This window comes from Thamnophis elegans, chromosome 1 (assembly GCF_009769535.1).
Source record: "Thamnophis elegans isolate rThaEle1 chromosome 1, rThaEle1.pri, whole genome shotgun sequence".
Classification (NCBI taxonomy): Eukaryota; Metazoa; Chordata; class Lepidosauria; order Squamata; family Colubridae; genus Thamnophis; species Thamnophis elegans.
This window is the reverse complement of record NC_045541.1, coordinates 66,261,400-66,283,942: the sequence shown is the minus strand read 5'-3', so window position 1 is coordinate 66,283,942 and position 22,543 is coordinate 66,261,400. Positions and strand designations below refer to the sequence as shown.

General features: G+C 45.2%; 1 protein-coding gene across 1 annotated transcript; it reads left to right on the top strand.

Annotated features, from left to right (window-relative positions):
* The first annotated feature begins 2,226 nt into the window (after positions 1-2,226).
* GPX2 (glutathione peroxidase 2) lies at positions 2,227-8,103 on the top strand. The gene is made up of 2 exons (XM_032218219.1): positions 2,227-2,448; positions 7,753-8,103. Exons 1-2 carry the CDS (start codon positions 2,227-2,229, stop codon positions 8,101-8,103), a joined length of 573 nt encoding a protein of 190 aa, XP_032074110.1.
* The last annotated feature ends 14,440 nt before the right edge of the window (positions 8,104-22,543 follow it).

Here is a 22,543-nt window from a genome sequence, read left to right as displayed (position 1 = left end):
CTATTGTGGACATAACTACTTGATGTTTGGACAAAATGGTCCTTTGTCCTCATGTTCTCAGAATGCTTTCCATTGGCACCGGTAGAACTTGCATTAATAAGAGTTTGCTTCTCTCCCTCTTTAGAAAATCATATCTGATTACTGGGCTCTGGTTACATGCCTTCCCTCTCCCTCCTAAGCTCTCCGGGAATCTGATCCAATAGTTAATAATTCAGTCCGTCTTCTTGTGCCAGGAGAAGCAGAAAGGCTCTAATTATCTGGCTAGAAAAGAGGATGTTTCATTTTTCTTTTCAGATGTGTTGCAGTTCTCAGAACAGGGCAAGTCTGCCCTCAAATTAAGGAAGCTCACCATCCATTTTCAGTTGATTTAAAATATATAAATAAGACCTGTACATGGAATATATGTAGAAATCTTTTTTTCATAAGAAGGTAAACAAATATTTTAATCTTTTTCACGAAAACACTTTCGTTATAGAATGCAAAATGAACAGATATCTGTCATAAATGGTGTATAGCTGTATCTACTGCATAGGGCTAGTAATTGTTGACACCTATCAAAATAAACTATCCGTCAAGTGGCTGGATGGTCCTGTAGAAGATTGATTGGTTGTCCATATCAAGAGCATATTTTGTCATAGAGAAGCTGCTTCGTTTTTCCTCTTAAATAATTTCAGTCATATGGGATGTGCAAGTTCTTTATTCCTACTTGTGCTGGAAGGCCGAGAAAAATGTGACTATTATGAAACACTTCATATTTTTCAGTTGTTTCCAATGTAGTGATTGCCTAGAACAACCTCCAGAATGGCTGCCACATACATTCATAAAAAGAGATGTTTTCACTAGGAAATAACCTTGCTCCAGAATCTGATTTCTTTGGCTACCCCCAAATATCCAGCGTTCTAGATTTCTTTCAACCAAAGTCTAAACAGTGCCCTCAGAAGCAATGCTCTCACACCACACCAGAGGTGGTATTCAGCAGGTTCTGGAAAACTGGTAGCAGAAATTTTGAGTAGTTCGGAGAACTGGTAAATACCACCTCTGACTGGCCACACCCCCATCTAATCTCTGCCTCCTGAATCCCAACTGATCGGGAGGAAATGGAGATTTTGCAGTATCCTTCCCCTGGAGTAGGGAGGGAATGGAGATTTTACAGTATCCTTCCTCTGCCACGTCCACCAAGCCATGCCCACCAAGCTACGCCCACAGAACTGATAGTAAAAAAGAAAAACGAAAGCCAAACAGAATGTTCAAAGGAATGTTTTTATCAGTCCCGGCTCTTGCTGGCTGTGAGCCCAAAATACAGATAAATGCTCTGGCAAAAGTCCTAACTCAGAAACTGCTACAAAACAGGATTATATAAACCAAGTCACTTATCCAAGCGCTTTTCTCGATGGTTGCACACGAACGGAGAACGTTGACTAGAACAGAAACGGAACATTGACTTCTGCAACCAGGGCATGGCACCATCAGTCTTTTATCTGCAGGAGGAGATCCTAACGAGCAACAGCTGCTCGTTATCATCTCCTGTGAGTCTTCAATTGTTCCTTACGTTGGTCATCCCTTCTCCTGCGTGCATCCCGAAACAACTCACAGGAGGTTTCTGTGTCAGCCTCTCTCACTGATCCAAGGCTCAGTCATTACCTGGGGACCAACTAGTCTCTCTGAGCCCTGCTCGGAGTCAGAACCCTGCCCAGGGGCCTCCGCCTCCTCCAGGCCTGACTCATAGGGCCCCTCGCTGTCAGAGTCTGATAGCAGCTCCAAAGGCTCCTGCCGAGCCACAACAGTAACTTATATGGCTTTTAAAAGTCAGCCAATATTTTCTTGACTTCCATTTTTCTTTGGAAAACTTAAAATGCCAGGCATGGCTTCAAAGCCTCTACAAAACCCTGAAATTCAAAGGGGAAAAAAGTTGTTGCATCTCTTGGGTTCCATTGATCTCTTAAGTAGGGTTTTTGTTGTAAGCAGCATGAATTATTGAGGATTGTCCAAAGTATCACAATGGCTTAGATTGCAGGCTTGCAATGGAACTCCTATCATCCTGACCTGCTGCTTTGTTCCCAATCAGGAAAGAGCTAGATGAGTAACAAGGAGAGGCTCCACCTTACCCTATGAAGAAAGGAGCCTTGGTGCAACTCAGCACATGACTACACAGAAGAGCACTTGAAGCAGATAACCATACCTGCAAGCATCTCGCCTTGTTCCCCTTTTAATCTACTCTACACAATAATGACTCCCATAGCCAAAACTTTCTATGATCTCAGTGCCACTGATCTCCAAGGGGAGAAAGTGGATTTCAACAATTTCAGGGGAAGAGTGGTTTTGATAGAGAACGTGGCATCTTTCTGAGCCACCACAGTGAGGGATTACACCCAGATGAATCAGCTGCAGAGCAAATACCCTCGACGGCTGGTTGTACTGGGTTTTCCTTGCAATCAGTTTGGCTACCAGGTAAGTCCCTTAATTCGATCTCTGTTTACAACTTTTTGTGACAATAGGTGGTTCTTTCTTCTGCAAGTGCAAAATCAGTTTCTGTTCCATTGGGAAATGGTGATTCTTTCTTCCTTACATTTTTAGAAATTGGGATTTTTATTCTGTACTCACTAATTTGGGAGCTGGGATGGGTGGGACCTAAATACAATAGGAAGATCAGGTAACACTTGTATTCTATAACTGACATATTTTTCATTTCCCCTTACTGGGATGTTACTCATCTGAAAAATTCAAAGTGGTGGACAGAGAACAATACATTGTTCAACCCTGCAAGATTCTTAAAAAAGAGTCCAGGAACACATTTCAATGTAAAGTTCATTAATCAAGCAGACATTGTGCTGCTTCTGCTACTTATGCTTCTGCTGCATAAACAGGGATAGAAACCAGATAATGTGAAGTGTTAATACCACTTTATAAGGCCTTGGTAAGGCCACATTTGGAATACTGCATTCAGTTTTGGTCGCCATGATGTAAAAAAGATGTGGAGACTCTAGAAAGAGTGCAGAGAAGAGCAACAAAGATTATTATGGGACTGGAAGCTAAAACATATGAGGAATGGTTGCAGGAACTGGGTATGTCTAGTTTAATGAAAACAAGGACTAAGAGAGACATCCCCTATCATAGCAGTGTTCCAATATCTTCCAATATGCCAAAAAGAAGAGGGGTCAAGCTATTCTCCAAAGCACCTGAGGGTAGAATAAGAAGCAATGGGTAGAAACTAATCAAGGAGAGAAGCAACTTAGAACTGAGGAGGAATTTCCTGACAGTTAGAACAATTAATCAATGGAACAACTTGCTTCCAGAAGTTATGAATGCTCCGACACTGGAAGTTTTTAAGAAGATGTTGGATAACCATTTGTCTGAATTCGTGTAGGGTTTCCTGTCTAAGCAGGGGGTTGGACTAGAAGACCTCCAAGGTCCCTTCCAACTATGTTATTCTATTCTATTTAGAAAAGAGCATGTTCTTTTACACAAATATGGGTTTATAAAAACATTTCCCTGTTTCTGAAAGAGTTTTGTTAACAACAAAGAAAGGGCTATTTAAAATGTGTATTACAATATTTAACTAAGGTCAAAATGTATATTTTTGGTTAACCTTACTCCTCTGAACATCACTCTTGAACCAAATGATCTTGGGCAACCTTTTCCAATTTTGTCTCCATGAAATATGGTTGATTTCAATTCTCATGCTGAGTTGAGCTTCAGGGAATCTTGCACTGTGGGGGATTTGCTGTTATAAGGAAAAGGATAGACAGAGAATACATGGATAAATATGGCCAACTTAAATAATGAGAAGATAAAGAGTTACTAGATATTTGATCATTGATGGGATAAGAGAAAAAAGGAAATATAATCTATATCAATAAGAAATCCTTCTGCTCTTGAAGCTATTCTCATTTCCACCAAACTCATACATCAATTTGATGCTATGTTTTATCCCTTAAACTTCTCACCCCTCTTCTTTTCTTTTGGATCTCACCAATTCCATCCAACCACAACATTCTTGGCCTTCCCATTTCTCTCAACCCATTCATGTTTCCTTCTTGTATTTGTTTTGCAACTTAGCCCTTATTTATTCTCTTTATATGGAAACCATGTTAAAATCTTTCATATTGGTCATTCATTTTTGTATTCAATCCTCATTCATTCATCACCTTATCCATTGTGTTGTAACACAAGCACTTCTTACACAACCTATTCCACTTCATTTAACTTTCATGATTGTTCTGACATCCCTAACTCTCATTTCCATAAAATAAAATAGGCAAAAGCATGGTCTTCTTTCAACATTCATCACAATAAAACATTAGCTACCCAGTACTTTTCTACAAGCATTTGCATATCTTAAAGTTTCTCCATTTCCCCAGCTTTACTATATGATCTATCAAGGTACCCAGATACACCTACTGTCTTTAGTTTTTCACTGTGTATAAACAGTGTATATACAGTATATAGAGCCAATATTCTATACAAGAATTTAGTTTCAATTGTCAGACTTTGAAGATCAGGAATAGGAATACAAGTAGTCCTCAATTTACAACCACAATTGAGCCCAAAATGTAAGTTGCTAAGTGAAACATTTAAATGAGCTTTGCCCCATTTTACAACCTTTCTTGCCACATTTGTTAAGTGAATCACTGCAGTAACACAGTTAAATGAAACTGGTTGCCCCACTGATGCTGCTTGTCAGAAGGTTGCAAAAGGGGATCACATGACCCTGGGATACGGCAACTGTCATAAGTATGAACCAGTTACCAAGTATCTGGATTTTGATCACGTGACCAGGGGAGGCTGCAATGGTTATTTAAGTGTGAAAAAGGGTCATAAGTCACTTTTTTCAGTGACGCACCTTTGGTCACTAAATGAACCACTGTAAGTCAAGGACTATCTGTATAGTTTTCGATGGTTCACTCAATTTTCTCTGACAAGCATAATTATCTTTTCTATGAGGCATCAGTTTTCAGATTAATTTTCCTTGTGTTAATCTATCTAGTATTGGTTGCAAATCATTAAAGTCCCAGCAGACCAGCAATGCATCCAAAAACACAAACATAGGACGTCCCATCTTAACTATTATTTGTTAATCTACTACTTGGAAGTTATGATAATGCTGAACAAATGGTAGCTATGGCTGGTCCTCAAAGTATGGCCATTGCAGTGCCCCCATGGTTACATGAGGAAAATTTGTGTGCTTGGCATCCCACCCGCAACTCTGACTGCAAAGGCACTTCGATTCCTACGTCTAACTGATCTATCCCCCCCCCTTCTCCCCATTTCTATCTTTTGGGTGCACTGCCTTTTGGGTGCCCCATGCAGCCCCTCCCCCTGCCCCCAGCTGACCTTCACTATCTTCTTTCTTCCATTGCTGATGAGATGCACCTGGCTGAGGCAAGTGCTGGCCCTTCTCAATTCCAGACAAGGCCTCCCTGTCACTGTGCAAGGGGTAGGCAGCAGCTTTGAGCACAGGGAGGCCAAAGGGGTAGAGATGGGGGGAAGAGGAGGGGAGAGTTGAAGCAGAGACATATGCAGTAGGGCAAAGGAGGCATGAGGTCCTTCCCTAATGATAGTACAGTCCTCGCCTAATGGTTGCAACCTGTACTATCAGAACTGCTGCTTGTTAAATGGTGCAATTGTGTGATTTTTCACCTGACTACTTTGGTCAGTGACAGAAATTTTGTCCCTATTGGGATTGTTAAGCAAGGGTGATCTATGTATTCATATCCCACAGTGTCACAAGCATTCCTTACGTACTTACTACGCTGTCCATTGTCCATAAATACATTAAAGAATCAAGAGTTTTCACATATCCTGGTCTGTTCAATATTGAACCATTCTCTAATCATTCCATTTATTCTCACACATTATCAGTGACGTGCAATGAGGTTTATGGCTGGTGAGGCAAGAGGGCAAAAGCCGTCTTATGTTGGACACAGCAGCAGGGCGTTCAGATGCCCCGGCGCTGTGTCCACCATAGAGGCGTCCCGCGGGATGCCTCTGTCAGACACAGTGGCGGGGCTTTCGGAAAGCCCCACCAAAGCCCCACCACGGCTTTCCGAAAGCCCCGCCAAAGCCCCACCGCTGTGTCCGCCCTTAGAGGCGTCCCGAAAGCCGGAAAGTCCCGGCACTGTGTCCGCCATAGAAGCAGGATGCCTCTATGTCGGACACAGCAGCAGGGCTTTCGGAAGGGCACTACCACACCAAGGGAGAACCCATCTTTCTCCCCTCTCCTACAAAACAGCATCAGAAAGGGCAGATTATATTAATGAAGACATCCCACACTTAAAGTGGTTCCCCTTAGACAGGAAACGGAAAATGATTATAAACATGCCTGCTGAATGGTCAGCCTCCTCGCTTTAACAGTTTTGGGTTGCCGAAACATTAAAAAAATGTGCCAGCCCGCACACCAGCAGAGGCGGATAAAACACACACACACACACACACACACACACACACACAAATTACTTACAATAATACAATTACGTACAAATTACATTAATTTTGAATTCCTCCCCCTCCCTCCGACCCACATACCTTTTCCAGCTGTTTCACAGAGGATTTCAACTCTGCTCTTGTCTGCCATGATGAAAATGTAAAAATGTAAAAGAAAAAAGGCAAGAGCTGCTGAGGTGAGGCTGGGTTAGCTGCTGCCAGAGTCCCCAATGGATGACTCTGATTAACTGTTTAAAAAAGCCTCTAAAAAAGTGCCCTCTACATGAGGAGGCAAGAGAACTACATGCCTCATCTACATAAGGAATTTTTTGGCTTTTAACCCTTGCTTAACTCTGCTCGAGTGATCATAAAGATAGACTAAATGAGGGATGTGGTTCTCCCGCATCCTCCTGTAGAGGGCACTTTTTTTAGAGGCTTTTTTAAACAGTTAAGCACTAAGCAGAGTCATCCACTGTGAGTCTGGCAGCAACTACCTCAGCCTTTTTCCTTTTACATTTTTTTTTCTTTTCATGATGACAGTGGTGAGGCCCTGCCTCCCCTGACTGCACGTCCCTGCACATGCTTTACTTTCATCATATGCTTAAGTTTGTGCAGAACACCTGACCAACACACAAAATGAAATTCTACAGGATTCAATTACGTAAGAAAATTCTTTATATACAATACCATACAGCAGAAGTCAGCATATAAAATCAGGAACACAAGCAATATTCATAGAAGCAAGTCATTACAGAGTAGATAGAGATAACGGAGGCCTACAGTATATATTGTGTAGAAGCTGCATGTTGTACAGAGGCCTAACCAACTCTTATATACAGTTCAAGTCTAAGCCACGCACAGATTCCAAACTGTTTCTTATGGCCAATTTCCAAACAGTCCCCATTGGCTGCCCTGTTGCCATGTCTATTTCAGTCTATGAACATTCATACTCTGACATATGCTGCTCTTGTTGCATTCAACAACATAAACTCAACTGCATTATGTATGCAAAATACTCCATAGTTCATGCCTATTAACTTTATCATATACAGGTAGTCCTTGGTTTAGGATCACAGTTGGGTCAATAATTCCTGTTGCTAAGCAAGGTGGTTGTTCAGTGAGTCACACCTGATTTTACAACTGTTTGGTCGCGATTCTTGAGCAAATCATTGTGGGGAAGTGAAGGACCAAGGAAATGTGTATTTGAGGGTAGAATCAATACAAAATGCACCTAACTCTACATGGATGCCCTCAAGACAACAAGGGAGAGGCCAACTTTGTCATCTATGCAAGGATAGTTCTCATACTGCTTTCTACTTCTCCCCCAAACAGGAAAACTGCACAAATGAAGAGATCCTTCCTAGCTTGAAATATGTGAGGCCCGGGTCTGGGTTTGAACCCAACTTTACTCTTTGTCAGAAGTGTGAAGTGAATGGCAACAACACCCACCCTGTATTTGCCTACCTGAAGGATAAACTCCCTTACCCAGATGACGATCCATCCTGCTTCATGTTGGAGCCAAAGTTCATCCTGTGGAGCCCCGTGCATCGCTACGACATCTCCTGGAACTTTGAGAAGTTCCTGGTGGGACCTGAAGGAGAACCTTTCAAGCGCTACAGCTCCAAGTTTGTCACTAGCAGCATTGAGCCCGAGATCCAGCGCCTCTTGAAGCTTGCCAAATAAGAAAAAAAGCAGAACCCCCCCCAACATTATTTAAGTAGCCTTTACATAAGTCAGAAAAATGACTAGGGATTCCTTGCCTTGTAATCAGACGTTTCTCTTCTCCTGATAGAACCACTCAAAGAAACAGGCATGCTTAATTTTCTCTCTCTCTCCCTCTTTTTTTCTGAGTGTTTGAGGTGCTTCATCCTGGCAGAGGCAACATCAGACTTCTACTGAATGACAGTCTCCTCTAAAAGCTTCAAGGAGGAGGCTTGAAAAGTGTAAAAGTATTGATTCCTTGGTTCTCTCATTTGCTGGGTACTGTTGATTTCACAAGTCAAATAAATGAGTTGAAGAACTTTCTGCTCTGGTTTTTTTTAAATGAAGTTGGCATTTATAACACCCATTCTGGAAAACTTTTTTTGGGGGGGGAAATCCACACCTCTACTTCTTATGCTTGCCTTCAGATACCCCAATTTCTTCTTGGTTCCTTAAATTACTCTAGGATCGGGGTGAAATTCAGCAGGTTCTGACATGTTCTGGAGAACCGGTAGCGGAAATTTTGAGTAGTTTGGAGAACCGGCAAATACCACCTCTGGCTGGCCCCAGAGTGGGGTGGGAATGGAGATTTTGCAATATCCTTCCCCAAGGAGTGGGGAGGGAATGGGGATTTTGCAATATCCTTCCCCCAGGAGTGGGGAGGGAATGGGGATTTTGCAATATCCTTCACCCAGGAGTGGGGAGGGAATGGGGATTTTGCAATATCCTTCCCCCAGGAGTGGGGAGGGAATGGGGATTTTGCAATATCCTTCACCCAGGAGTGGGGAGGGAATGGGGATTTTGCAATATCCTTTCCCTGCCACACCCACCAAGCCATGCCCACAGAACGGGTAGTAATTTTTTTAAAATTTCACCACTGTCTCAGATGGCATTTCTTTTAAGGACTTAATGATAGTCACTTAATATTCTTACCCTTTTGCAGCGTAAGGGTTGCAAGGAATAATAGGAGGGTTTAACCTACTGATGGAGGCATTCCTCCAAAGTTTTTGTGTGGGGTTAATCTTATAATAAGCTGCTACATGTCAGACTCAACTGGCTCAATCAACTACAAGTAATGCTCAGTTTATGACCCAATTGGAGCCAGAATTTTCATTGCTAAGCAAGGCAGTTATTAAGTGAGTCCGCCCAATTTTACAACCTTTTTTGCATGGTTGTTAAGAGAATCACTGCAGTTGTTAAGTGAATCACATGGTTGTTAAACAAATTCAGCTTCTCCATTGGCTTTCCTTGTCAGAAGCTGGCCAAGAACATCGCAAACAGCAATTATGTTACCCCCAACTATCATAAATACATACTAGGTTGCCAAATGCCCAAATTTTGATCAAGTGACCACGAGGATGCTGCAACAATCATGTGCTGTACGTCACTACAGAAACAGTGACTTACAGAGTCACTATTTTTAGTACTGTTGCAACTATGAACAGTCACTAATGGTTGTAGGTAAGGGATTACCTGTAGATTGTTCTTAGGCTGTTGTCAAAATCCCCTCAAGTTCAGCTCCTGGAATTACAGAAAGAGAAGGCCTGGATTTACAGTACTGTAAAATTCTGCCCAAATCCTAGAATTACAAACCATTAAGCAAAAACCCTGAATATCCAAGAGACTAGCAGACTTTCTAGTGTGATCAAACAAACTCTAATAAGAAATTCTCTTTCAAAATAATGAAGCCAAGTCTATGGTTTATTTATTTATTTTACAAATTTACCTACCACCAAATCTCTGAAATGTAAGGAACTTGCATTTAAAAAACCCAATAAAAATAACACAAGGATGAAGAGTTTTAATTGGAAAATGGGAAGAAGAGGGAGCAGCACAAGGATAGCAACAACCACAGAATTCCTATTAAATTCAATGGAGTATATCCAGCAATGCCTTGTAAATACATATTACATACTTAAACAATATCTTTGATCTCAGAGTATCTGCAAAGTTAATTGCAAAGAGGATGGTTTGAAAGACAGCCTCTCCTGATTAAAATTCATTACAAGGGACTCTTCTTTTTCTCTCCTTCCTAAATAATTAATCAGAGGTTGTATTGAAAGTAAAGGAAAAACCTAGCTTTTGCAGGAGACTGTTGTTCGATCCAATCAAACAATATGCTCCACCATTACTGATATGAGCAATCTAGCCAAGCACATCAAAATTTACCTTCTAGTTTCCCCCACTTTTGTCAATAACACTATGGTTGAATAATAAGGATACAAACTAATTTTTATCAGTGTCTTCAGGTGAATGTATTTTAAGAAATAGAAGCAGGTCACACTTTGAGATAGTTCTGGGACTCAAAATCTGCAAGGTATTCTCTTTCGTTACCCATCAAGTAATATCTTCATTTTTTATTCTCTTAATTTTTCCACAAAAAGGCCATGTTAATCTGTGTTTAAAAATGGGAGGAAATCATCATTTCAAGCTAATTTAATGGGATAGCATTATACATTACAAGCATATTTAGAAGTCCCACTAAATTCAATTAAACTTACTCCTGAAACCAAGTTTCAGTCTTACTGTGCCATGAATGTAACACAATTCACTTCATTGGTATTTTTAATGCATTCCAGAAAAGGTAACACCAAAATCATATGATAAAAGAATCTCCAATAAGGATGAAATAATGAATATTGAGAAGTCGGATCAATGTTATGAATTCCCTGAATAATGAATCTTTTGTTTACCACTGAACCATAGCTTTTCTATTCATTTAGAAAAGAAAATAACTATAGTGCAAATGTTGGAGAAATTGTTTTTAAGGAAAAGTTTAGGTTATACTAATATATTAATTGCAAGGCTCCTGTAGGGCATCTGGCTTTTCAAATATTATTTTATTCAATTTATCTGAAGATTAGCAAATATTTAAGTAGAAAAATGAAATAGGAAGCATTTTTCTTAAGATTCCAAGTAAAAATTCAATTCCGGAAAACTAAGGAAAGGAAACCAAATTCCACTGAAATTCTCTAATTTGTATCTCTTCTTGAATGTGCTTCCTGGCACATTTATAATACATCTGTAAAAATTATATTTTACTATGTGTCGAGCTCTCATGTTCCAGAACATGACAGATTTTAGATAGTGATAGGCTATTGTAAATTATATAATAAAATATATTTATATTACAAAATCTATTTATGTAATTGCTAAGAGTTGACATCAAAATGATGGCACATAATCAATAAACATCAATAATAAAATTTTATTTAATACAAATTACCATTTAAATCCCACAAAATTTAACAATAACCTCTTTGCAAACAATTTTGAGTAGCAAAGACTATCTGTATAATGTAACTCAGAATTACTTATAAATAAATGTTTGAAAGTACCTATTTCACATATTATTGGTGAAACTGAATTTTATTTTCTAGATTTTGAGGAAGGGCAAGCATGAAAATTCAAAGATAACAAGTAAATTCATGGTTAGATTTCCACCTTAAAAACATAATGATCTATAACATTTCCCATAATGATATATAACAATTCTTCTTTAAACAAATTTATCATCAAAAAGCACTAATTGGCCAGTTAGTAAAAAGAAAAAATTTACAAGAACTCGTAAGAGGTATTTTTGAGGCTTAAAAATTCATTAGCAATATGAGGGCCAAGTTCCCTTCCATCGCACTGTACTAATACTTTGCTCAAAGCATTATTGTTAAATTGTGGCAAACCATCAAGAAATACATATGGCAGACCATGGCCAAACTGTTGATATAAATAAAAAATCCAGCCATTAACTAGCTTACTTCTTCCAATAATACCAGCTACTTTTGGAGTAAAAGAATTTAGGATTTTTCCCAGTACAAAGATAGATTGAACTTGCAGTATACACAGCCAACATTTTGTGTTTTCTCTATGGGCATCCTACATCTCTATAATTTCTAATCTTCTTCAATAGCACACCTGGAGAGCATCATACTATAAAATCTAGCTGAGAATTGAAGCCACCTTCCACAGAAGAAAGAAATGTATTGTTGCTAGAATACAAGCAACTCAATTTCATTCCTGACAAACAAGCGAAGGCCCATCTGTGGGATACAGACAGCACGTGAAACCATGTCCCCTCCGGGCCACGGGAAAACTGCTCTCCATGGAACTGGTCCCTGGTGCCCAAATTGTTGGAGGCCAGTGATCTGTAAGGGCCAGAAGCTTCACATAATTCAAAGATTGTTGTAGATAACTAGATTTATAGGATTAATACTGCATCTTTCCTAAACTCTTAATTTGACAGGTTCTGGGAATGCTGAAGAAATAGCTTTATATCTTCAAAACCTATCTTTCTATGGGTTAATCTTAAAGGAAAATCTACACTTGGATTACTTCTGCTATTTCCATTCACATCTCTTTTTAAGCGTATTATACTTTTTGGAACACAGTCTAAACTTTTTGCAATCACACCTTCCTTCCTTTACAACAGTACAATTTTCATGTACCTCCCCTACAAATCAAAATACAAATACGAACCTGAAGACAAATGAACAATGAAAAGAATACAACGAAACTTGGAGAAAGGTGGATTTTACGGTAACAATGTTAACTAAAAGATTCGTCACACCTCTCTTTCACTCTGTCCCCACCTCCCCAAGGGATGTATCTTCACAGTTGAGGAAATCCTGGTCTATACCAATATCATCATCTATATAAAAGATAAACGGTTTGCAATACAGACAGGCAGAGGCACACACGCTCATGTAAGCATTCATAAGTCTTCACCATTTAATCAAAACATTATTTTACAGAGGATCCATTTTTAACTGAGTCTGGAGCTTCCTTGGATGGAGAAGTATGGCGAGTTGGCCATGGCGAATTGTCACAGATCCAAGAAACTGCCCCCATCCAAAATTTGGATTTGAGAAAAGCTTGCAGGTATAATAAATCTACAAGTGGATGTAACATCGGCAGTTATTGTCCTCTTACCATCTCACCTGTGGGTGCTGTAGCACAATCTGCTGGCGGCATTCTATCCAATCAGTATGCAAAGACATACATGTAAAATATTTGAATACACCGAGCACTCCCCAAGCAGGCAGGTAAACAAGGGACACCACAAGATGATGACAATGTTGTTTGGAAAATTTATATTGCCGTCTACTTGCTCGTGGCTTACAAATTGCTACACAAGTAGAAAGAGCCCTATTCTGATACTCCCCCCCCCCCCCACTTAGGGCATGTCAGTTGACAAACAGGAACTACGTTCAAAGTATTCTTGGACAAAGTTCTTTTGCAAGCACAATTGAAACAGAATTTCCATTACTAAGCAAGATGGTTAAACAGCGTGTGCCCAATTCTACGACCTTTTCTTTTGCCATGATTCACTTAACTGCAGTTCTTTGCTGAAGTTCTTCGTTCAGCAGTGAATCATGTAGTCGTTATGCAAAACCAGTTCCCCCTCATTTTCTTGTCCGAAGCCAGGTGGGAAAGTTGCAAACGGTGATCAGGTGAACATCCCCCCCGCCCAGATGCTGCAACAGTTGTTAAAATGTCAGTTAGTCTTACCTGAACTGCATGTTTTGAAGTTGGCATGGGAGTAGTCACACATGGCTATTAACACAGCCCTTTTGCCCTGGAGACTGAGGTAAATCTTGAGGCCACACCTCCATTCCTCCTTCTGACCTCCCAGATTAACCGATGGTTCGTAGCAGAGCACCTGGAAGGAAGGGAAAGAGAAAGCACACACACACATCCTTCCTGCCTGGCCCTGCCTGACCACTGAACTAGCTTAGGCCCCTGGCACGGTGCGCCCTAAAAACGGGGGGGAAGTGACTACTTCCATGCCAACTTCGAAACATGCAGTTCAGGTAAGACCAACTGACAGTTTCCAAAGTGGGGTGTGGGAGGAGTCACACATGGGACATACCAAAGCTAGATGTCCTTGGGAGGGATCAATGGGCCTGAGCCTCTCGAGAGTCTAAGACTCCCTGAAGAACCCTCCTCCCAAAGGCCGCTTCCGTGGAGACGCAAGTGTCTAGCTGGTAATGCCTGATGAAAGGCGAGGGAGAGGACCAGGCAGCAGCCCTGCAAATCTCCTCTATGGGAGCCTGGGTGGCCCAGGCCGCTGAGGTGGCCGCACTTCTGGTGGAGTGCACTGTGATGCCCTCTGGGACCTGAAGTCCCCGTGCCTCGTAGGCCGTTGAGATGGCCGCTCTAATCCATCTGCTAATGGTGGCCGGGGAAACCTTGGTTCCCCAGGTAGATGCCTGAAAGGAAACGAAGAGCGCCTCTGAATGCCTAAAGGGCGCCATGCGCTTCAGATAGATGCACAGGGCTCTTCTAACGTCCAGCCGGTGCCATGATCTTTCCCTATCCCTGGAAGGCTGCGGACAGAAGTTCGGCAGAACTCTCTCTAATGCCCTGTGGAAGGGAGAATTGACCTTGGGCATGAATGCAGGGTCCAGCCTGAGAACGACCCGGTTCTCCATAAAGGAGCAGAGATCCGCTCTGCTGGAAAAAGCGTTAAGCTCAGATACTCTCCTGGCTGAGGTGATGGCAACCAGGAAGATGACCTTAAGGGTCAGAAATTGTAGGGAAACTTTCCTCAAGGGTTCGAAAGGTGCCTCCGTCAATGCCTGGAGGAACGTGGGCAGGTCCCAGGTCGGGAATCGATGGACCACCGGGGGTTTCAAATTCGCTGCTCCCTTAAGGAAGCGCTTTAGGACCAGATGGTGAGACAAAGGTGGTGAATCCACCCCACCCCCCAGGACTTTGGAGAGGGCAGAGACTTGTCTCCTAAGGGTGCTGGGGGGCCAGACCTTTCTCCAGACCTTCCTGTAGGAAGTCCCGAACCTGGGGTACGGGGACCGAAGCTGGAACAATGTCCCTTGCCTGGCATCAGTCCGCGAAAGCAACCCAGGAGGCATTATAGATGCGATTGGTGGATTGCCTCCTGGATGCCTCGATAGTCTTCATGACCTTCGCAGAGAAATGGGCCCCTCTTAGCTGTTCCCACTCAATCGCCAGACGGTCAGATGGAGCCACTCCGGGTCCGGATGCTCCAGAGACTCCTGGTGCAGGGACACCCTCAGGGAATCCTCCAGTGAAGAGCTGAGCACAGCTCCACCAGGTCTGCTAGCCAGGGGCGACATGGCCAGAAGGGAGCCACTAGTATCATCTCTGCTCCCTCTGACACTAACTTCCTGAGAAACCCGGGGATGAGGGGAAGGGGAGGAAAGGCGTAGAGAAGACCTGGTGGCCATCTGCAGCGAAGGGCATCCGTGTCCATGGCTCCCCTGGACGGAACCTCGATACAAAGCTAGCAGCTGGGTGTTCGCTGGGGTTGCAAAGAGATCCATCGTCGGGCGCCTGAACCTCTCGCAGATCTGTAGGAAGACGCTGGGATGGAACTGCCACTCTCATTTGTTGACTGTCTCCCTGCTGAGCCAATCCGCTTGCTGGTTCTCTGTCCCGGAGATATGTTCTGCTCTGATGGACTGGAGATGCCTCTCTGCCCAGTTCCCCAACCAGAGGGCCTCATCGCGAAGGGGCTTGGAATGAGTGCCCCCTTGTCTGTTCACGTGGGCCTTGGCTGCCACGTTTTCCGTCAGGACCAGGCCATGGTGACCCGTTACAGTGGTCTTGAAATGACATAGCGCCAGATAGATGGCCCTGAGTTCCAACCAGTTTATGTTGTTGCACAGGTCTGTTGGAGTCCAGCGGCCCTGAGCTATCTGGGCTTCCAGGTGTGCTCCCCAACTGAACAGGCTGGCATCCGTCGTGAGTACCTTCCTCGCTGTTTCCTTGAAGAGTGATCACCTGTCTAATGCTGAGGTCAGCCACCAACGAAGCGAGAGTAGCACCTGGGGTGACACTCGAACCTTGAAGCTGGTGTTGCTCGTCCCAGTTCTCTGGTAAGGGAGCAGGAACCACTGGAGTTCCCTGGCATGTAGACGAGCCCAAGGCACAATTCCTATACAAGAAATGAATTTCCCAAAGAGCCTGGAAAGAAGAACTACAGGGACAGAATGTAATTTGCGTACCTCATGAACCAGCTATACAATGCTGTTCCTTCGTTCCTGGGAAAGGAAGACCTCCCCAGCCACCGAATCTATAATGGACCCTAGGTGCTGGAGGTGCTGGAGCCTGGTAGATGGGGCTAGGTGGCTCTTCTCGAGGTTGATCGAGAAGCCCAGGAACCTGAGAGTGTCGATGGTGAGCCCCAGGTCCTGCCTGGCAGTGTCTGGGGACCTGGCTAGGACAAGGATGTCATCCAGGTAGCAATGGAGTTGGACTGGGAAGGCATGGAGGTGACCCGCAGCCGCGGCCAGCACCTTGGTAAAGGTCCTGGGGACTGAGATCAGCCCAAAGGGGAAGGCTCTATATTGAAAATGACTGCCCTCATGGGAAAACCTAAGGAACCTGTGATGTTCAGGAGCGATTCTGATGTGAAGATAGGCCTCCGTAAGGTCGATGGAAGCCAAGAAATTGCCCTGTCGGATCTAAGATGGATCTCAGAGATGCCATTTTGAACCTACGGTAGACCACCCTGGAGTTGAGAAGCTTAAGATCCAGAATGGCTCTCCAGCCCCCTGAACTCTTGGGGATCAGGAATAGGTTCGAATAGAATCCAGAACCCTTCTCCCCCTCTGGGACCTTCTCTACAGCCCTGATATCTAACAGGTGTTTGATGGCCTTAGCCTTAAGGGCCCGTTTGGCCGGATTTGTAGAGGAGGCGAAGGTACAGAATCTATTCGGGACTGCGATTGGAACTCCAGCCGGAGCCTGAGTTTAACCGTCTGGAGGACCCATTCGTCCGAAGTGACGTGCTCCCAGGCATCCGCAAATAGGGAGAGGCGACCACCGATGGGGGTGATCCGCGATCGGATAATTTGAACCTGCGGATGGCTGCCCCCTCCTTGAAAGGGCCGCTTGCTTTGCTGCTGGCCTCTAAACCTGTCTCTTGGGAACTACCTATCCCTTTGTCTATGAAACCTGGGAAGCGGGTACCTCTGATTCTGGGTGTCGGTGTCAGGCGGGTGGTAAGATGTTCTCCTGGGGTAAGGAGCCTGTTGGTGATCTGACCATCTGGTCATAGTCAGGAAGACCTTCTGCTTATTCTTGTCCTCCACCAAGATAGGATCCAGCGAGGCACCGAAAAGCTTGTCCCTGGCGTAGTCAGCTCCTGCCAGGTGCCATTCAGCCCGAGACTCTGCCTGCTAGTGGCACAGCCCCAGCAGGCGCCTGGACGCTACAGAGGAGGACAAAGCTCGAGAAGCATACTTAACTGCATCCAGCGTGGCGTCTGCCGAAAACTGCATGGCTTCCAGCACCTTGGAGATGACCTGCAGGAGACGTACCTCTGTAGCCGGGGTCCTGTCTCTCAGCTGTTCCAGCCACAGCACTGCTGACCTATTAAAAAAGGATGCAGAAGCGGCCGCCCTAATAGCCGAGGTTATTGCCTGGAATGACTTACGCAAAATCATTTCCGCCTTCTTGTCTTCTGCCTTAAGACAGTTGGCGATGTCTCCAGTCACCACAGTCAAAGCTGAGGCCAGGGTGGCGACTGGGGTGTCCAACGAAGGAACCTGCAGAGCTTGGGCAAAGGTAGAATTGAGATTATAGAATCTACGCTCATTGCTCCCCGGACTTGGAAAAGACCCTGGCTTAACCCACTGGGATTTAAGCACTTCTAGGAACATCTCTGGAGTGAGAATCTCCTCTTTCTCCACCGGGGGTCTATGGAAGGGCCCTTTCTTGTTACCCCCACTAGTGCCTGGCATGGCAGTGGCAGGACTGGGTTCTGGAGGGGTGTCCAGGTCTGCTGTGGCCCTGGCCTTACGAAGTAAGGAGCTAAACAAGGAGGGGAGAAAGAGCCCGGTGATGTTGGGGGCCTCAGGGGCCTGGGCGTCCTCAGCTTCAGAAAACCCCACCTCCTTCAACTCCCCTTCCTCCAAATCCGAAGCCTCACTGGCAGTGGAGGGGGAGGGAGACCTGGGCCCTCTGGTAGCAGAGGCCCTGGATCAATCCAGGTGACCCCTGGACTAGTGCTGGGAAGACCTACTCCTGGAACCCTGGGACTGATATTTCATCCCTGAAGCAATCCCTTGGCCTATGGCCCTGACTAGCACCTTCTGGAAGCTTTCAGGAACCTCTGGCAGAGAGGGGTGCAGCTCTGGGGGTTGCATAAATTCCCTAAGTTCAGGGGATTGCAGTGCCAGTCAGTGTCTGGCAGGGCTGGGTGCCCTGCGCCCAAAGGAGTCTCCCCTAGCCTCAGATGGATGGGCCGGCGAAAGGTGGGGGGGCAATAGAGAGCTGTGCCCTCTGCCTGAGCCCCTTGGAGAACCTGGGGATGTCCCCCTGGTCTCTTCCAGAACAGGAAGCCTGTGGGGGGAGCGAGATCTGGAAGGGGAAGGGCTGATGGTGGCCCTGAACGTCCTTGCAGAGGCCCTGGTGACTTGAACCTCCTCCCCAGAGGTTCCCTTCCTATAGGGTCTGGGGGTGCCCTTCTTGGCGGGGGACCTCCCTCTGGAAACTGGGGGAACCCCCCTGGAGGTCCCCTCGCCTGGATCCAAATCCCCTGGGGACCTAGGCCTAGCACTCCCGCTCCTCACCTCCTCCGCCATAGTACTCATGGTTACTGTACTACCTCCTCTCTCCCTGCCGGCCTCTTCTCTCTGTGTGCCTTGATCTTCTAGGCACCATGCTTTCCCAACGATTGCTGCCACTCCGGGGCTCGATTGCCGGCTCACCACTGCTTCTGGGCCCTCACCGGATTGCCGGCAGAGTTGAGGCCTCTTCCTGTAGCCTCTTCCAGCTACTGTGGTGTCTTCTGAGCACTCTCAGCCTCCATAGCAGGGTCACACACTCTCCCACGTGCTCTAAGGTGGTGGGGAATCCAAAATGGCTGCCGATCTGCAACCCAATCTCCTCCGAGGCTCAGGAATGTTGGAGGAAGGCCCTGGCTGATTCCTCGATCGCTGGCGCCTTGCGAAGGTCTCCTGGAGGGCCGCAGCTGTCCCAGCGGGCGTCGTGGCGCAGCAGCTTTCTTTCCCTCTTACGCGGCTGTCCGGCCGCTTGGGAATCACGCTGAACCATGGCGAGGCTTGCCTGCCAGCAGCGCTGAGCACGGGTGGAGAGAGTAGATCCGAAGGTAAAGCAAAAAAAATGGAAAAATCCTAAAGGCTTAGAGAAAAAACTGGGAAAAACCTAGAAGTCTACGAAGTGAGGGAGAGTCAGGTAAAACACTCCTTCTGGGCCAGAGACTGAGGTTAATCTGGGAGGTCAGTGGAGGAATGGAGGTGTGGCCTCAAGATTTACCTCAGTCTCCAGGGCAAAAGGGCTGTGTTAATACCCATGTCTGACTCCTCCCACGCCCCACTTCGGAAACCATACAGGTTGCAAAGTGCATGAATTGTGATAATATGACTGTGCAGATCTAGCACCAAAATAGTGCTGCTGGTTGACAGGTTCCTGTGCAAAGGTCTGAGCAGCGAATAAGTTTAATTGGAACTTAAATGTTTGGCCCTGATTTTTGTGCCTGAGAAGAACAAAATCAAATAGAATATTTCCAAATATGGAAGAATGTTCTTATCCTGTAAATAATATTCTATATTTATATGCCATAAAGCAGCCCCCCCCCCCAAACCCCAGACCATGGCCCACTACTGGGTCATGGCCTATTTGGGACTGGGCTGTGCGAGAGGCAGGCCATTGCATACATGTAGTTTAGTTTAGTTTAGTTTAGTTTCACTTTATTTGTATGCCGCCCTTTTCCCTGGGGGGACTCAGGGCGGCTCACAGTTCAAAAGGGGGGAGGGAAGGACAAACAATTTACAACACAAAACATAAAAGCACTACACCATTTAAGAACTCAACAGTCATACAATTCGAGTAGGGGTTAGAGTCTTTAACCCCAGGCCAGTCGGGATAGCCAGATTTTAAGTGCGGCGCGGAAGGTCTGGAGGGTGGTGAGGGTCCGGATCTCCACGGGGAGTTCGTTCCAGAGGGTCGGAGCAGCCACCGAGAAGGCTCTCCTCCGGGTAGTTGCCAGTCTACACTGGCTGGCTGATGGAATTCGGAGGAGGCCTAATCTATGCGATCTTATCGGTCTAGTGGAGGTAATTGGCAGTAGGCGGTCTCTCATGTACATGTGCATATCCACTCATGCGAATGGTTCCCCAGCACACACATGCATGCGCATAAACCCGCTGTTCATGTAAGTGGAGTAGCACATGTACATGTGTGCTGGTCCACAGCTCACATGCCCAGTTCCTCTATTCCTCCCCCACTGGGCCACAAAGGTTGGGGACCATTGTCATAAAGAGCAAGTCCAGCTTTCGCAGGCTGGGTCAATTGTTCTCCATTAAAATCAGTAAATTCAGTAAATCTGCCACCATCACCTTGAGAGTATATAGTATAATACAATTTGAACACCATAAGCCATGTTTCCGACATGGAATACAGTGAATAGCTGCAAGCCTTAATTCTTGAATCAGTCCCTTTTAATGTTGAACCAAGAGATTTCAGGAGTCTTCACACACTCTGGAATACCAAGAGAGGAAAAGTAAGCCAAGTATCTTCACAGATTTTGATTTGCTGCCAGAAACATTTCTCTTAAGCACCAAGTGCAAAATGTAAGAACAAAAACAAATGTGTGCCTAATGGTTTTAAGCAAAAGGTCAGGTCCTAAAGGGCCTCCTTTTAAGTTAAAAAAATAAACCCATTTCTCTCATTAGCGATTCCACTTTCTCCAACCTTCCAGGAACTGAGATCAATACAGTTTTAAGATAAAATTATCACTAAGCAATATGAATGGCTAGGAAGTTTTGTCTGAAACAATCTGTGATCCTGCCTAAGAGCCTGCTAGTCTTCTAAGGCTCAGACACAGAGGACTCAGTTGGTTTAACTTACCTTCATTTTAGCACAAAAAAGCATATAGGGAATCCTTACTTAACAACCATTCATTTAATGATCAATTCACATGACGGAACCAAAAAAAGTTACTTACAACTCATCCTCAAAATTATGACTGCCACACCACGTAGTCACGATCAAATTTCAGATGCTTGACAAATGGCTCATATCAGGCAAGTGCAGTCAGGGGAGGCAGGGCCTCACCACTGTCATCATGAAAAGAAAAAATAAAATAAAAGGAAAAAGGCTGAGGTAGCTGCTGCCAGAGTCACAGTGGATGACTCTGTTTAGTGCTTAACTGTTTAAAAAAAAGCCTCTAAAAAAAGTGCCCTATGCAGGAGGAGGCGAGAGAACCACGTGCCTCATTTAGTCTATCTTTATGATCACTTGAGCAGAGTTAAGCAAGGGTTAAAAGCTGAAAAATTCCTTATGTAGAAGAGGCACTTGGTTCTCTCGCCTCCTCCTGTAGAGGGCACTTTTTTAGAGGCTTTTTTTAAACAGTTAAGCAGAGTCATCCATTGGGGACTCTGGCAGCAGCTAATCCAGCCTGGCTTCAGCAGCTCTTGCCTTTTTCTTTTTACATTTTCATCATGGCAGACAGAAGAGTTGAAATCCTGTGACACAGCTGGAAAAGGTATGTTGGTTGGAGGGAGGAATTCAAAATTATTGTAATTTGTAAATAATTTTTTATTGTAAGTAATTTGTGTGTGTGTTTGTTTCTTTACTTCACTCAAACAAACTCTCTCTCAATTTCAGAGAGAATTTGTTTGAGAAGAGAGGAAAGGGGGAGAGGCAGGGAGGGCAGCTTGTTTGAGAAGGGAAGGGCAGCCTGCCAGCAGAGGCGGGTCTTTTACCCACCTCTGCTGGCGGGCTGGCACTTTCTTTCTTTTGCCAGGCCCCTCGCACCCGCGTCCAGCCCACTGGAGCTCACCGCGCCAGGGGGAGGAATGGGCTGGCTGGGCTGGCTGGCTGGGGAGGGGGGATCATGGCCGCTCAGGTGGCCCCCGCTGCCGCCAGCAGCTTGGGTGTCCTGGCTCCGTCCGAGCTGAAGAAAGCAGATTGTTCGTCGGAAGAGGCGGTGGAGCGCGGCGGCGGTGAGAAGCTTCAGGGCTTTGCCAGGGCTTTCGGAAAGCCACGCCGGGGCTTTGGGGCTTCTCCAGGGCTTTCGGAAAATCATGCTGGGGCTTCGGGCAGGCAGCGGTTCAGCCTGCAGCTGTGGATTGACGCTGCAGGACAGCTGCAGCAGCCAAGGTGTGTGAGAAGGCCGGGTGGATCGGCATCGGCTCATAGATGGGAGTCTGGTAGGAAGCCACCAGGCTGGCGCCGGGGGTTTGGGGCTTCACCGTGGCTTTCGGAAAGCCGCACCAGGGCTTCAGGGGGGCTTTTGGAAAGCCCCCTCGAAGCCCCGCCGCTGGCAGACATAGGGCAGCTTTTGCCCGCTTGCCTCACCAGCCATAAACCTCACCGCAGGTCACAAGTTGCAGCATCCCAGTCATGTGAACACAATTTACAGAGGTTTTTTTTTGCTGGTTTCTGGTTTCTGGTTCTGGCAAAAAACACCCCCTTG